Source organism: Notolepis coatsorum (genome assembly GCF_963971535.1).
Source record: "Notolepis coatsorum genome assembly, chromosome: 7".
NCBI lineage: Eukaryota > Metazoa > Chordata > Actinopteri > Aulopiformes > Paralepididae > Notolepis > Notolepis coatsorum.
Window position 1 is genome coordinate 140,918,010 of NC_140171.1, and position 14,767 is coordinate 140,932,776.

At 45.8% G+C, this 14,767-nt stretch overlaps 1 protein-coding gene across 1 annotated transcript in view; it reads left to right on the top strand.

The window, feature by feature from the left end:
• Positions 1-8,742, top strand: part of LOC311231962 (protein disulfide-isomerase-like) — a gene marked incomplete at its 5' end in the record, with an annotated part of 15,609 nt that extends 6,867 nt beyond the window's left edge. Inside the window, 6 exons of the mRNA XM_084318605.1 lie at positions 3,433-3,558; positions 4,180-4,377; positions 4,852-4,972; positions 7,094-7,275; positions 8,236-8,325; positions 8,630-8,742. Of these exons, the coding sequence (XP_084174731.1) occupies positions 3,433-3,558; positions 4,180-4,377; positions 4,852-4,972; positions 7,094-7,275; positions 8,236-8,325; positions 8,630-8,713 (801 nt within the window). The 3' untranslated portion in view covers positions 8,714-8,742. The remainder of the gene's footprint in view (positions 1-3,432; positions 3,559-4,179; positions 4,378-4,851; positions 4,973-7,093; positions 7,276-8,235; positions 8,326-8,629) is intronic.
• Positions 8,743-14,767: the final 6,025 nt, after the last annotated feature.

A 14,767-nucleotide genomic window follows, 5' to 3' on the forward strand; every position in this document is an offset into this window, starting at 1 on the left:
CTTGATTCTCAACTCACTTTCAAGTCACATATTGATGCTGTGATAAAGAAAACAAATTGTAGCCTGAGAATATTGTATCGTTCTATTAACTGTTTTTCTCTCTAAGTTAGAAAAATAATCATTACACAGCTGGTACTTCCAATAGTGGACTATGCAGACATAGGGCTAGATCCACAAAGAATGGATGGCACGGAGCAAGTTGCACCCTTACTTACAATTCATTATGAATTGAAAATGGGGGACCCTGATGTAAACAAGACGAAAGTCTTTCTCTGGTCTGCATCCCCTTAACAATTGTGTGTATTGAGCCATACTGTATTGTACCCATTCTGCAATAGATCTGTTAATACAATTTTCATTCAATCAATCAGTGTGCAGAATGATTGATTGAATGAACATTTTATTAACAGATTGCAGAATGGGTACAATACAGTACGGCTCAATACACACAATTGTTAAGGGGATGCAGACCAGAGAAAGACTTTCGTCTTGTTTACATCAGGATCCCCCATTTTCAATTCATAATGAATTGTAAGTAAGGGTGCAACTTGCTCCGTGCCATCCATTCTTTGTGGATCTAGCCCTATGGTCTATCAGAACACAACACTATCAATCAATCAAATTTATTTATATAGCACATTTAAACATGACAATTGTCAACCAAAGTGCTTCACATAGGATGCTTGGTTCATACACATACAGCTCATTATAGTAATATTCCACAATTATTACATTTAGATAGTAATAATGGCACACATAAATTCACCGACATGCGCATTGTTGATACATGCAGGACTAGCCTTAAGACAAACGTATGCGTATCACCGCCGCCATGTTTGGCGTGGAGCACCCGCGGGAAAGGGGGGGGGGGTCAGCACTCACAGTCCCTCTTCCTGCTTTCTCGACAGCTGGAAAAAGTCTTATCAGCGCCGTGGATTATGTCCTTGGGTCGGCTCTCCGGAATTGTTTTGGCTGGCAGGCACTCACAGAAGGAGAGAATGCCTTCTGAGTAAAAGTGCCACATCGAGGGCGCTCTAGCACACCATGTATCGCACTGCGTCGCGAAGCGGCCGACCCGGGTTCGATTCCGGTCCTTTGCCGAATGTCTCCCCCCCGCTTGGTCTCCTGTTCTTCCTCTCTCTCTCTCTCTCTCTCTCTCTCTCTCTCTCTCTCTCTCTCTCTCTCTCTCTCTCTCTCTCTCTCTCTCTCTCTCTCTCTCTCTCTCTCTCTCTCTCTCTCTCTCTCTCTCTCTCTCTACCGGACTGCCCGGTAGAACAAACAAATAAAAAAACATAATTAAAAAACATTTTAAAAAGTGCCACATTGAATTAAATTTGGTTTTGAGTAGAGTGAATTTTAACAACTCCATCCAGAATGACTGAAAGCAATCGTCGGTCATCTGCGTGGAACGCAGTGGCGTCGTTTCAGTAAAAGCCAAGGTATGGCAAGGAGGGAGGGTGGTTGTTGCTGCCAGTGCTATGTATAGTAGGAAGGTTGCGTGGGGTGGGGGGAGGGGGGTGAAGTGGGGGGGGGGGTCTGCTGCAAACTAGGGACTAAACACGTTTAGCAATTATGCCACATTAATGTGGAACGCCCTACCCACAGCCGTAAAAAAATGTGAATCCCTACCCACCTTCAAAACCGCTCTCAAAGAGCACCTACGGTAGGCTGCAATTCGAAACTGGCCCCCGTACATGTCCAAACCCCCCCTCCCACACACCCACCCCCTCCTAATGTACAGTTTCCTCCCGCTCGTATGTATATATTTTCTGTTATGATCTCTGTTTAACAGTACTGTATATCTGTATGTCATGTATGTCATAAATGTCATGATATATATCTGTATATCTGTATGTCATGTATGTCATAAATGTCTTGATTAATTGAAAATAGGGGACCCTGATGTAAACAAGACGAAAGTCTTTCTCTGGTCTGCGAATCCTTAACAATTGTGTGTATTGAGCCATACTGTATTGTACCCATTCTGCAATCTGTTAATAAAGTTTTCAATCAATCAATCAATCAATCAATCAATCAATCAATCAATCAATCAATGCATCACATCTATAACTCAAAGTACCACATGTTTAAATACTTTGTTAGCTCACCATTCTACAGAGATAATAATAATTATAAATTGTATTTGTAGTGCACTTTTCGTTCACTATGATCCCAAAGTGCTACAGGGTTAAAACATAGTTAAAAAAAAATATATATATATATATTATTAATAATAATAATAATAATAATAAATACAGAATAAAAATAAAATAAAAACATATTATGAACAGAAAATTCAAACCAACAGCACAAGAAAGAATAAAATCACAAGAAATAGCTAGCAATCAAAGGCCTTTTGAAATAAGAATGTTTCAGGCCTGCTAGTCCAGGCTCTGTGGTGCCCTCAGCTGGATGGGGAGGCTGTTCCACAGGCGTGGTGCAGCCGAGCAGAAGGCTCGGTCCCCCATGGTGCAGAGCCGGGTACTGGGGACCCAGAGGAGCGGGCTACCTGCAGATCTGAGGGTACGGGTCCCCCATGGTGCAGAGCCAGGTACTGGGGACCCAGAGGAGCGGGCTACCTGCAGATCTGAGGGTACGGGTCCCCCATGGTGCAGAGCCGGGTACTGGGGACCCAGAGGAGCGGGCTACCTGCAGATCTGAGGGTACGGGTCCCCCATGGTGCAGAGCCGGGTACTGGGGACCCAGAGGAGCGGGCTACCTGCAGATCTGAGGGTACGGGTCCCCCATGGTGCAGAGCCGGGTACTGGGGACCCAGAGGAGCGGGCTACCTGCAGATCTGAGGGTACGGGTCCCCCATGGTGCAGAGCCGGGTACTGGGGACCCAGAGGAGCGGGCTACCTGCAGATCTGAGGGTACGGGTGGAGGATTGTGGAGTGAGATCTCGGCTATAGGACCATTGCTGTAACCTATACTGTAGGTCTCTCCATGTAGCAACAGTCATTCTGCCAGTAAACTCCTTAATCAAAGACTCTGCTGTCCACCTCTGTGAATAATATCTTCTCAAATGATTCCACATCTGATAAGATTGAAAATCTACGAAGTGCTCCTTCAATGAAGAAATCTTTTCCCCACAATATGAAAGTGTTTGGTGAATAAAAATAACCAATTGAAAATGTAAATGTCAAAGTATTCCTTTAACCCTTTCCAACGAACGATTGCCTTACATCAACAAAAATAACACAACGCAGACATGGCCAGGAGAAGCGATGAAGGCTGATAACGATCGATGAGGAAGCTGTAATTACCCTAATCTAACACCATTGAAAGCCCGTATAGGCAGGCTATATAATGCATTATTAGCAGGTGTTTTAGGTCATGCTTTTTGCAATGCTGAAAACAGACCAATTTATTTATTCACATAAATATACATTTTTATCATCACTAGATAACCTTTTCCTCTCTGTGCTCCAGACGGCGTCTCAGATCTTGGAGTCACCTGTGTTGCATCACGCCATCCTGTTCGTCAACAAGACCTCAGAGGACTTCCAGCAGCTCCACTCTGCATTCCACGGAGCAGCTGACGCATTCAGGTTAAAAGTAGGCGACTAGACTAAAACAGACACGGAACTCACTCAGACAGTGCTGTACAGTAGGGTGACTCTTTCTAGAATCCTCTCTGTTTCCTGTTTTGTCTTTAGTTACCGAGGGCGAAATCTTCCTGGACACTTTTAAATGTTTACACTTCTCACAACCTTCATGGACACTTGACACGTGTACACTTATTACTGTACATTTTACTGTATATTTCCGTATATTTTTGGCTTGATAGTTGTATATTTAAGATTTTAGAATGTATATACATACCAGAATGTATATCCCGGACCGTATTGTATTCTTTATTCTATTTTATTCTTATTTTTAATATTATTATATTCTTATTTTAGTCCTATTGACTACCTAAAATGTTTATTGTTGTTCAATGTGAGCGATCTGTAGTGCCGAATTTCCCTCAGGATAATTAAAGGATTTCTATTCTATTCTATTCTATTCTATTCTATTCTATTCTATTCTATTCTATTCTATTCTATTCTATTGCAAGCCACTGGATCATTTCATTAATTCTTGTGTGCATGTGTATGTGTGTACATGTGTGTGTGTTTGTGTGTATGTGTGTACATGTGTGTGTGTTTGTGTGTATGTGTGTACATGTGCACATAGCTATTATTTGTTCTAGTGAACGTGGACGAGTCTCGTAACGGTAGGATGTTGGAGTATTTCCGGGTTCGGGAGGCTGACGCTCCTGTCATCCGATTGGTCAACCTGACGGACCATGTGACCTACCACCTACCCTCTGACACCCTTGACACAGTCACCATCAAAGACTTCTGTAGGCAATACCTGGAGGGAAAAGCTAAGGTACATTGTATTTGATGGTACATTGAAATTGAGAACAAAATCGTATAAAATTGGGGTCTGTGGTGTAATAAAAATTTCTTGACAGAAGTTGTGTTTGTGCTGTGATCCTGCATGTGTGTGTGTTTGTGTTGTGGTCCTGCATGTATGTGTTTGTGTGTGTGTGTATGCGTGCATGCATGTGTGTGTGTGTGTGTGTGTGTGCATGCATGTGTGTGTGTTTGTGTTGTGGGTCCTGCATGTGTGTGTTTGTGTGTGTGTGTGTGTGTGTGTGTGTGTGTGTGTGTGTGTGTGTGCATGCATGTGTGTGTGTCTGCATGTGTGTGTGTGTGTGTGTGTGTGTGTGTGTGTGTGTGTGTGTGTGCGCGTGTGTGTGTGTGTGTGTGTGTGTGTGTGTGTGTGTGTGTGTGTGTGTGTGTGTGTGTGTGTGTGTGTGTGTGTGTGTGTGTGTGTGTGTGTGTGTGTGTGTGCATGTAGCCTAAGATGCAAAGTGAACCGTTACCAGAGGACTGGGACACGCGTCCAGTGAAGGAGCTTGTGGGAGAGAACATGGAGAAAGTGGGCTTCAACCCTGACCTGACCGTCTTCCTCATGTTCTGTACGTAGACACTTTTACACGTGTATAATATTGATTAGGGATGTCCGATATTATCGGCCTACCAATATTATCGGCCGATATTGGCATTAAAATGTAATATCGGAGAATATCTGTATTGGTTTTCAAAAAAAATTATTATATATATTTTTTTTTTACATTATTTAACCTTTATTTACCCAGGCAAGCAAGTATGAACAAATTCTTATTTTATTTATTGTCAAAAGTATGCATAATGTGTTAATTCCACAACAAGAGATATGTAATGTTAATTACCAGAAATTTGGGAGGGAAACCCCGCATATATCGGTATCTGTGAGAGCTGTGGGTGTGTGTGTGGGTCATGAGCAGATAATAGGGACTATTTTTTATTTTTTTAATCTTTTCCCCCCTCCTTTTTCCTCCGATTTTCTCCCATCCCAATGTTAGTCGTTATGCCAATTCCCAATCCCCTTCCTGGTCGCTGCGCACTTACCCCCCACAGTCGGTCTGGGAGAGTGGAGGCTACCACGTGCTTCCTCCAACACACGTCCAGCCAATCAACCGCTTCTTTTCACCTGGCAGCGCGGATTCTCACTGAGAGGGCGTAGCGTGTGGAAGGATCACACTATCCCACTTAGATCCTATCCGCTCTTAGCAGGCGCCCCGACCGAACTGTAGGAGTCGCTGTTTACAACGACCCGGACCCACCCCGCCAGCTTCTCCCACCCTCTGATACAGCCAATTGTATTAGTGTGAACGGCCAGCCAAGCTGGTGACAACCCCGGAGCTGTGAGCTGGATTCGCTCCGGGGTTGGTGACGAACGCAATCTCCGTTACGCCACCTGACCGCTATGATAATAGGGACTCTTAAAGTTATACGTGAAACGAATAACCACAAAACTGCTTACGCAGACATTTTAGGAGAAGGGGAAAAATAAACAACACAAAACAACTTTTACAGGTGAAAGCCTCAAAGTGAGTATTTAAGAAAATAAGTAAAGTCCAAAAAACAGGACGACACTCATTAAAGAGGTATTGTAGAAAGAATAAATAAGCCACAAAGGCAACTCCTAAAAACAGAGTTTATATTGAAACCATAAAACAATAAACCTCCACCAAGGGAGTTTATGTGCAAAGGACAATTCCGAAAGAACAAAAGAAAACACTACCATAAGGACTCAGCCTCTATAAAGTAAAGTGTAAACTAAGCCAGTAGCCGAAAACAAGACGGCTACAAAACAAGGCTAAATGCTGAATAGGGCAGCACTACACTTAAATATAATGAGCCTGACCAAACGTATAGCCAGCACAAGGAAATTAATTAGCAGTTGACACTGCGAGATCCAAACTTAAATAGACACAACATGGCCATAGGCACAGCTGCACTGCATCAGGTGCAATCAAGCCCACACACCTGCCGACCCATGAGGCAATTAACCACAGGGAACAGGGATTGACAGCTATCCCTCACAGAGAGGTGAAATAAAGCAAAAATAGACAGCTGTCCCTCACAGAAAGGTGAAATAAGGCAAAAACCATGACAGGTGTCGGTTGATATCTGTATCGGAAATTAAGAGTTGGACAATATCGGTACATCCCTAATATTGATGCTTTAGGCTGTGATAAGATTGGATACCTTTTTCTTGTGCTCAAACGCGAGGAAATTGCACAGGGCGCAACGAGCGATACCACTGATTACCGTCGCTACTTCAGCTAACGTTACACAAGTTACATACAGTATACCATTAGCATTGATAGCTTGCCAAAAAAACGCGATGTGCATAGTTTGTGTGCCTGTTGCGACAAAACCATTGAAAACAATAGAAAAAGGCGTCCAATGTGATCACAGCATTAGTATAATCACACCTCAGTCGGACACTGTGCTTAATTTTTAATTTAAAAATTTTTTTTTTCTTGTGCTGTTGTTTTAAATGTTCTGTTCATACTATGTCTTTAACTATGTTTTATTTTTATACAATTTTTATTCTGTATTTTATTTTATTATTATTAATAATTATAAAAAAAATTAACTACATTTTAACCCTGTAGCACTTTGGGATCTTAGTGAACGAAAAGTGCACTACAAATACAATTTATTATTTATTATTTCACACTTACTGTATATCTCTGCACGTGTCTCAGACCTCCCATACAGTCAGAAGTCTCACGCTTTGTTCCCGCTGTGGGAGGAGCTAGCCCAGGCCGTCAAGGACAGAGAAGATGTGGTCATCGCTCGCATAGACGCCTCAGCCAATGACATCAACCTGTCGATGCCAGATTCCTACCCATCTCTCCGCCTCTTTCCCGCACTTTTTGCTGAGAGGGTAGGCCACACTACCTCACGCTTGTTTTCCCTCAAATGGACAATATTCACACGGCGGCCATTTTGCTCTTATGTTATGGTCAGGTTTTGTTCCCACCTGGGAACAGCGTGGAAAGGAATCCAACCTGAGCATGACATAAGACCAAAATGTCTGCCATGTTAATATGGTCAATGTGATTTTCAGTTGATATTTTCCAAAGAACCATCAGGTAAAAGTGAAATACTTATTGTTTTTCTGATAATTGCCAAACAAACATTAACAACATTCTAAGTCTAATGCTAAATGAATGGGGGTAACTTGGAAATATTATTGTCTGTATTTATGTATGTATACTGTAGTATGTATGTAAGTAGGTAGGTGTGTAAGCCTATGCATGTTGTATGTTGTCCATATTTGGAGGCCTTTGTTTGTGACCAGGCTCCCTCCAAAAGCTTTAACTTCTTGGGAGACAATTTTGATGATGATGTTCTCACCATGATGATATGTATTGTATCGTGTGTGTGTGAATAAATTCAAATAAAAAAAGGAAACTGTACCAATAAAACACAATATGAATATCACATGAAAAAAGCAGGAATTTAATTAGGCTTTAAAGGGCAACTACACACCAACAATAAAACTGGAGAGAGACATCTAATGATTAAATGGTTAAAGCATGTCATTGCTATTGCAGTCTGGTATTGGCTATTCGCGGTGCCCTGTGATGTAGCCTGTAATGAAGGTACCTGTGATGAAGGTACCTGTGATGGTGGTACCTGTGACGTAGGTAGGTAACCAAGATTAGCTAATAGCAGATTGCAATCACAATAGCATGCATTTAACTATTAGACCAAAAACCATTTGATTTGTTTTCTTTACAGTTTGGAGATGGTTGTGAGATTATGTGCGTGCTGTAATATCCACCCCCCCCCCTTAAGTGGCCTTTAATGTAGATCTTTGTTATATCTGTGTGTCTGTCAGGTGGTGCTTTACACTGGGAAGAGGAAACTGAAATACCTGATTAAGTTTTTAGATAAGGAAATGGCAAAAGCCAAGAAGTACAGAGTGAAGGTAACTGATCTCCCTCCTCCTTACAACAGCAACATGTCTCCTCCTCCTCCTCACTCTCTACAACACCAACATGTCTCCTCCTCCTCCTCCTCACTCTCTACAACACCAACATGTCTCCTCCTCCTCCTCCTCACTCTCTACAACAGCAACATGTCTCCTCCTCCTCCTCCTCACTCTCTACAACACCAACATGTCTCCTCCTCCTCCTCACAACACCAACATGTCTCCTCCTCACTCTCTCTCTCTCTCTGTATGTGATGTTTTGTGTTTCTGTCACTAAACTATGATATCTGTGTTCCTCTAGGAGGATGAAGACAGAAGCAAGTACATTAAAGATATGAAGGCTGAAGACGCAAAAAAGGCCAATCAGACCAAAGATGAGCTGTAGCAAAAGAGACAGCTATGCCTGGATATTTAACGTGTGTGTGTGTGTGTGTGTGTGTGTGTGTGTGTGTGTGTGTGTGTGTGTGTGTGTGTGTGTGTGTGTGTGTGTGTGTGTGTGTGTGTGTGTGTGTGTGTGTGTGTGTGTGTGTGTGTGTGTGTGTGTGTGTGTGTGTGTGTGTGTGTGTGTGTGTGTGAGTGATAGCAATATCTGAATAAAAACAAAACAAACTAAACCAAATGTCTTACTGTCTTTTACTAGTATGGTATTTTAGTTCATGTCATCTCTCTGCCTTGCTGTTTCAGATTGCGTTCTTCTTCCGATCGTTAGGTCTAAAATAGCACGGATGGGGCTAGCCCGTCTCTATCAATGCAGGGTGTACTGTGGGAAAATCCAAGTGCGCATGCTCAGGGTGTTGTATCATTCACAGTAGACCACATACATTTTCTTATGTCCCTACATACATTGTGGGACAGGTGGCGAAATCTTAAATTTTATGTCACCTGAATTATTGTGCACCAGTATGGTCCTCTGCATCCAAAGGTCAACTAAAGAAATTGCAAACTGCCCAGAACAGAGCTGCAAGGTTAGTCTTACATTGTTCCATGAGAACAAACACTATCACTATGCACCGTCAACTCTCATGGTTAACGGTAGAGCATAGGCTGGTTTTCAACACGGTTACATTTTTCAGGAACACTGTCTTTTCGTCTCAACCTGTTTTCTTATACAAACAAATTGTCAGATGCAGTCAGGTTCATTCTTATTTTACTAGGTCAGCCGATGATGGACAGATTATGTTACCACGTCCAAAATCAAATGCTTTAAAGAGGACGGTTGTTTATCGTGCCATCAATCATTGGAATAACTGCCCACTGAACATAAGTAAATTGAATAGCAAAGTGTCTTTCAAATACCACCTGAGAATGCACTACTTAAATATGTGAGCAAAATATTCTGATGTTTATAATGATGTTTACAATGTTTTACTGTTTTAGATTATCATTGTTAATTAAGTGAATTGTGATTGTCATATGTATCTCATGTATTGTTATGTTTTGTGTTTTTTGTTGTCTTTCTGTGTGGACCCCAGGAAGACTAGCTCGCCACTTAGGTGGCAGCTAATGGGGATCATTTTAAACAATAAACAACAACAATAAACAATTTGATGGCAAGTGGGGCTCGAAGCCCCTAGCCCCATGTACGTCATTTCGTATTTCAAAGTTGATTGGCTGGCGTCAAATTACAGTCTGTAAAGAAGCCTTTCATTGCTATCGGCAGCTAATGTTACTGTAAACTACCTTGTGTGGCAACCCCAAGCCACCCCTGGGCTTGGTGATTGATGGGCGTTACGTGGCGACCCAATGGCTGGGCGCTGCCCATGTTTGGGCGTCCGCTTCCAGACGCACCTGTCACTAGAGAACCATCAGGAGTGATTATCGAATCACGGCGCGGTGCGCCTGTTGGGGAGGGGGGACTTAACGGAGCCGAGGAGCCTCCTCTCAGTCCCCCGTAGCAGCGCAAGGCGAGAGGCCACAGAGCGGAGACGCCGCCCGGCCGACAGATTAACGCCAGCAAGCGATCATTATTTAAATAGAAAATAAATAGTATGATTTTGGGAACTGCAACCTGTCTGTGTGTTGTTTATTCTGCCACCCCTACACCTGGAATTGCCACACTTGCTAGTGACGTTACGTGAAAATGAACTAGATGGATTATTTACTCAAGCACAGGTTTGAAACCCTGAATTTGGAGGAGACATTTTAAATCAAACGTGTGGGTCCACACCAGCCACTGGATATCGTTATAACTCAAACATCTTGCAAAGGTAACTGTGGGTAACCGTTAACATCCATGCATGAGAACAACCTAGAAGAGGCTTTTACTGAGACCGTCTGTCTGCTGAACCATCATAACAACTCCTATGACGACATCTGAGTCAGAGAGGAACTTGTCCACCAGTAAACCTAGTCCCGTTTCCAGCATAGCTGAGGTTTTGTTTCCGTGTTTTGTAGTTCGCTTTTGTTTGTACCGTGTAACATGCCTTTGTTTACTGCTGCTCAGTAAATGCCCTTTTCACTGCCACTATCGCTTCCTCGCTTCCTTCCTGTTCCTCTTTTGTCCAGCGATTGAACCCTCCACACTCCTCCTAAACCCCATCACAACAGAATGACGCAACCAACCCTGGGTTCAGCGGACAAAACGAACGACGCGCTACTCGCTGCCGAGCAATTTTTCGAGGGGGATTTCCACTCCTCGACTGTGACTGACAGATATGCCCTGCTCTGGCTTCTCATCGCCGCCCGTGAATGGGACCCGGAGCACGCGCCACAGCTGGAGGAGCAGGCCCGCTTGGTCAGACCACTGAGCTCTGGTCCCCTGCCCCCAGCGAAGCTACTGCTACCAGCACGCCCTCCCCCGCAAGGAAGGCTCCTACTGTTACTGCAGCAACTGCTAGGTTAGCTCCTGCAATTAGCATAGGCCCAACTGCTGGCTTAGCCCAAGTAACTAGCATAACTTCAGCAGCTACCCCCCTAACTCCCCCTGCTTGCACAGGCCCTATAGCTAACGTAGCCTCTGTTGCTGGGACCGCTCCTTCGGCTGGCAAGGCCCCTGTGGTTAGCTTAGCCCCTGTAGCTAGTGTAGCTTCCACAGCTACCCCCCTAACTCCCCCTGCTTGCACCAGTCCTATAGCTAACAAGGCCTCTGATGCTGGGACCGCCCCTTCGGCCGGCAAGGCCCCTGTGGTTAGCTTAGCCCCCTCTGCCACTGTAGCCTCTACAGCTAGCCCCTTAGCTCCCTCGGCTAGTGTAGCCACTACTGTTGGTCCCCTAGCTCCCCCTGCTAGCACAGGCCCTACTGCTAACCAAGCCTCCGATGCTGGGACCCCCCCTTCGGCCGGCATGGCCTCCAGGGCTAACATAGCCCCTGCAGCTAGCAGGAACTCAGCTAGCATGGGCCCCGCAGCTAGCAAAGCCCAGGCAGCTAGCGCAGCCCCTACTCCTAGCTTAGCCCCTGTCGCTAGTGTAGCCTCTGCAGCTACCCCCATAGCCCCTTCCGCTAGAGTTCCAGCTGCTAGCCCCTTAGCCCCTTCCGATAGAGTTCCAGCTGCTAGCCCATTAGCCCCTTCCGCTAGAGTTCCAGCTGCTAGCCCCTTAGCCCCTTCCGCTATAGTTCCAGCTGCTAGCCCCTTAGCCCCTTCCGTTAGAGTTCCAGCTGCTAGCCCCTTAGCCCCTTCCGCTAGAGTTCCAGCTGCTAGCCCATTAGCCCCTTCCACTAGAGTTCCAGCTGCTAGCCCCTTAGCCCCTTCCACTAGAGTTCCAGCTGCTAGCCCCTTAGCCCCTTCCGCTAGAGTTCCAGCTGCTAGCCCCTTAGCCCCTTCCGCTAGAGTTCCTACTGCTAGCATCTTAGTCCCTCCTGCTAGAGTGCCTACTGCTAGCACCTTGGTCCCTCCTGCTAGAGTTCCTACTGCTAGCGCCTCAGTCCCACCTGCTAGAGTTCCAGCTGCTAGCACCTCAGTCAAATCAAATCAAATCAAATTTATTTATAGGGCCCGACAACACACGTTAATGTCCCCATGGGCCGTACAGGTCTTCTTTAAACAAGTCAAGAAGACAACATAACAATAAGTCAAGAACAGAACAAGAACACCATAGGGTCCAAACATTTTTTAGATGAATGCAAATAAATGAAAGAATGCAAGCACTCCCAGACATACCCCACGCGAAGGTAAGGAAAAACTCACTAAAACCTAACAATAGGGAAAAAAGCTCCACAGGCAGTGTGGAGGAGAGAAACCTTAGAAGGGCCGTTCAAGGGGGGATCTCCCTTCTTAGATGTTGGTGATAGTAGTGTTGCAGACGGACAGTTGGTAAGCATGCACTCATGTGTGTGGTGAAACACAGATGAGTGCATGCAATAGCAACTGTACATTTTGAAAAATTTAAGATAGAGCTAATAGCGATAGCAACTGAACATTTTGAAAGATTAAAGATAGAGTTGATAGCGGATCTATTTGAGGCACAGGGGCGGCGCAGAGAGGGTCACGTCCTCCCCGTCTTAGTCACGGGACATTCAACACTCCGGTCGTTGCTCAGGGACAGCCGGAGACAGGGAGATAGGGGGTGGCGCAGAGAGGGTCGCGAACTCCCCGACATCATCGCGGGACATCCGGCACTCCGGTCACCACTACGAGACCTCCGGAGACAGGGGGGCACGCAGAGGGGGTCGCAATCTCCCGGCCTTCGTCACGGGACGTCCAACACTCCGGACAACACTCCAGGACAGCAAGTCATAGGAAGACAGGGAGACGGGACAGGCGTTAGACAGCTCATGAGATTGTAGTAGGCGGACATAGCAATAGATACAAGTGGTAGGCATATATGTGAATGGAGTAGATATATGAAGTAAGCGTATTATGTGAATAGAATAGAAGTACTTAACCCAGCAATGAAACCGCGTTGACTGTTAATCTGTTAACAGTCTGTTAATCAGTTGACAGGACCACGGACAGACGGCGGAGAATAACTGATCCAAGGCCTCGGAGGTGCATGTAGAGCAGTCACTACAAGCTTGGCCAAGGGGGGGGGGGGGGGGGGGAGAGGGGGGGGGGGAAGAGTTAGAGAGTTCCCATGTTTGTGGTGCTGCAAAGGAGCAGACATGTAGTACCCTGTAGTGCCATGTAGTACCCCGTAGTGCCATGTAGTACCCTATAGTACCCCATAGTGCCATGTAGTACCCCGTAGTATCCTGTAGTACCCTGTGGTGCCTTGTGGTACCATGTAGTACCCCGTAGTGCCATGTAGTTCCATGTAGTGCCATGTAGAGCTATGTAAGCCATGTAGTACCCTGTAATGCCATGCAGTACCATGTAGTACTCTGTGGTACCATGTAGTACCCTGTACCCTAACTAAACTACCCTATAGTAAACTACCCAGTGGTACCATGTAGTACCCTGTACCATAACTAAACTACACAGATTAATCTAAAGGTCAGTCCCCGACCAGGTGAGATCAAGGTAGGTTGAAGGAGAGAGAGAAAAGATGAGTCTTAAGCAGGGATTTAAAAGCTTCGACAGAGCAGGCGCCCCTGATGACGGCAGGTAATTTGTTCCACAGGTAGGGAGCGCGGTAGACAAAGGCTCTGTGGCCGGCGGATTTCTTTTTAACCCTAGGGGTCGATAGAAGCCCAGCATTTTGTGAGCGCAGAGCACGAGCGGGCGAGTATCCCATCCGCTAGAGCACCTGCTGCTAGCACCTCAGCCCCGCCTGCTAGAGTTCCGACTGCTAGCACCTTAGGCCTGCCTGCTAGTGTAGCCCCTGCAGCTAGCACCTCAGTTTCCCCCGCTAGTGTAGCACATCCCCCACTGCTGGCAGAGTCTCTGCAGCTAGTAGAGCTCCTGCGCGTAGCTTAGCCCCTACTGCTAGTAAGGAATCCGCTGCTAGCATAGCCCTGGCAGCTAGCGTGGCCTCTGTAGCTCACAAGTCTCCTAAGGCTAGCCTAACCCCCGTTATCCAAGCCACTATCTGCGTGGTCACTTTGGTCCCCACAGCTAGCAGAGTCTCTGCGGCTAGGTCAACTTCCGCATGTAGCTTAGCCTCTACCGCTAGAAAGGAATCCCCTGCTAGCGTAGCCCCGGCAGCTAGCGGTGCCTCTGTAGCCTGCAGGACTCCTTTTTTTAATCCACTTTTTCTCCTCTTTTTCTATTTTTCTCCAGTCCCAATTTAGCCGTGCCAATTCTCCCCTCCCCTGTCTTGATCGTTGCTCGCATGTGCCCCCCACTGGCCGGTTGTAGTGAGGATAGAAGCCCATCGCATGTCCCCTCCGATCCATGTGTAGGCAGCCAGTCGCATCTTTTCACTTGCCAGTGCGGCCTCTCATTTGCAGAGGAGTAACGTGTAGGAGGCTCACACTGCCCCCGCCATTTTCCTGTCTCTGCTGTGCAGGCGCCCCAACCGACCTGTAGGAGTCGCTGTTTACAACGTCCAGATTACCACCCATCGACTTCCCACCCGCTAACTCTGCCAATTGAGTTAGTATGACGGCCGGCCCAAGCCGGAG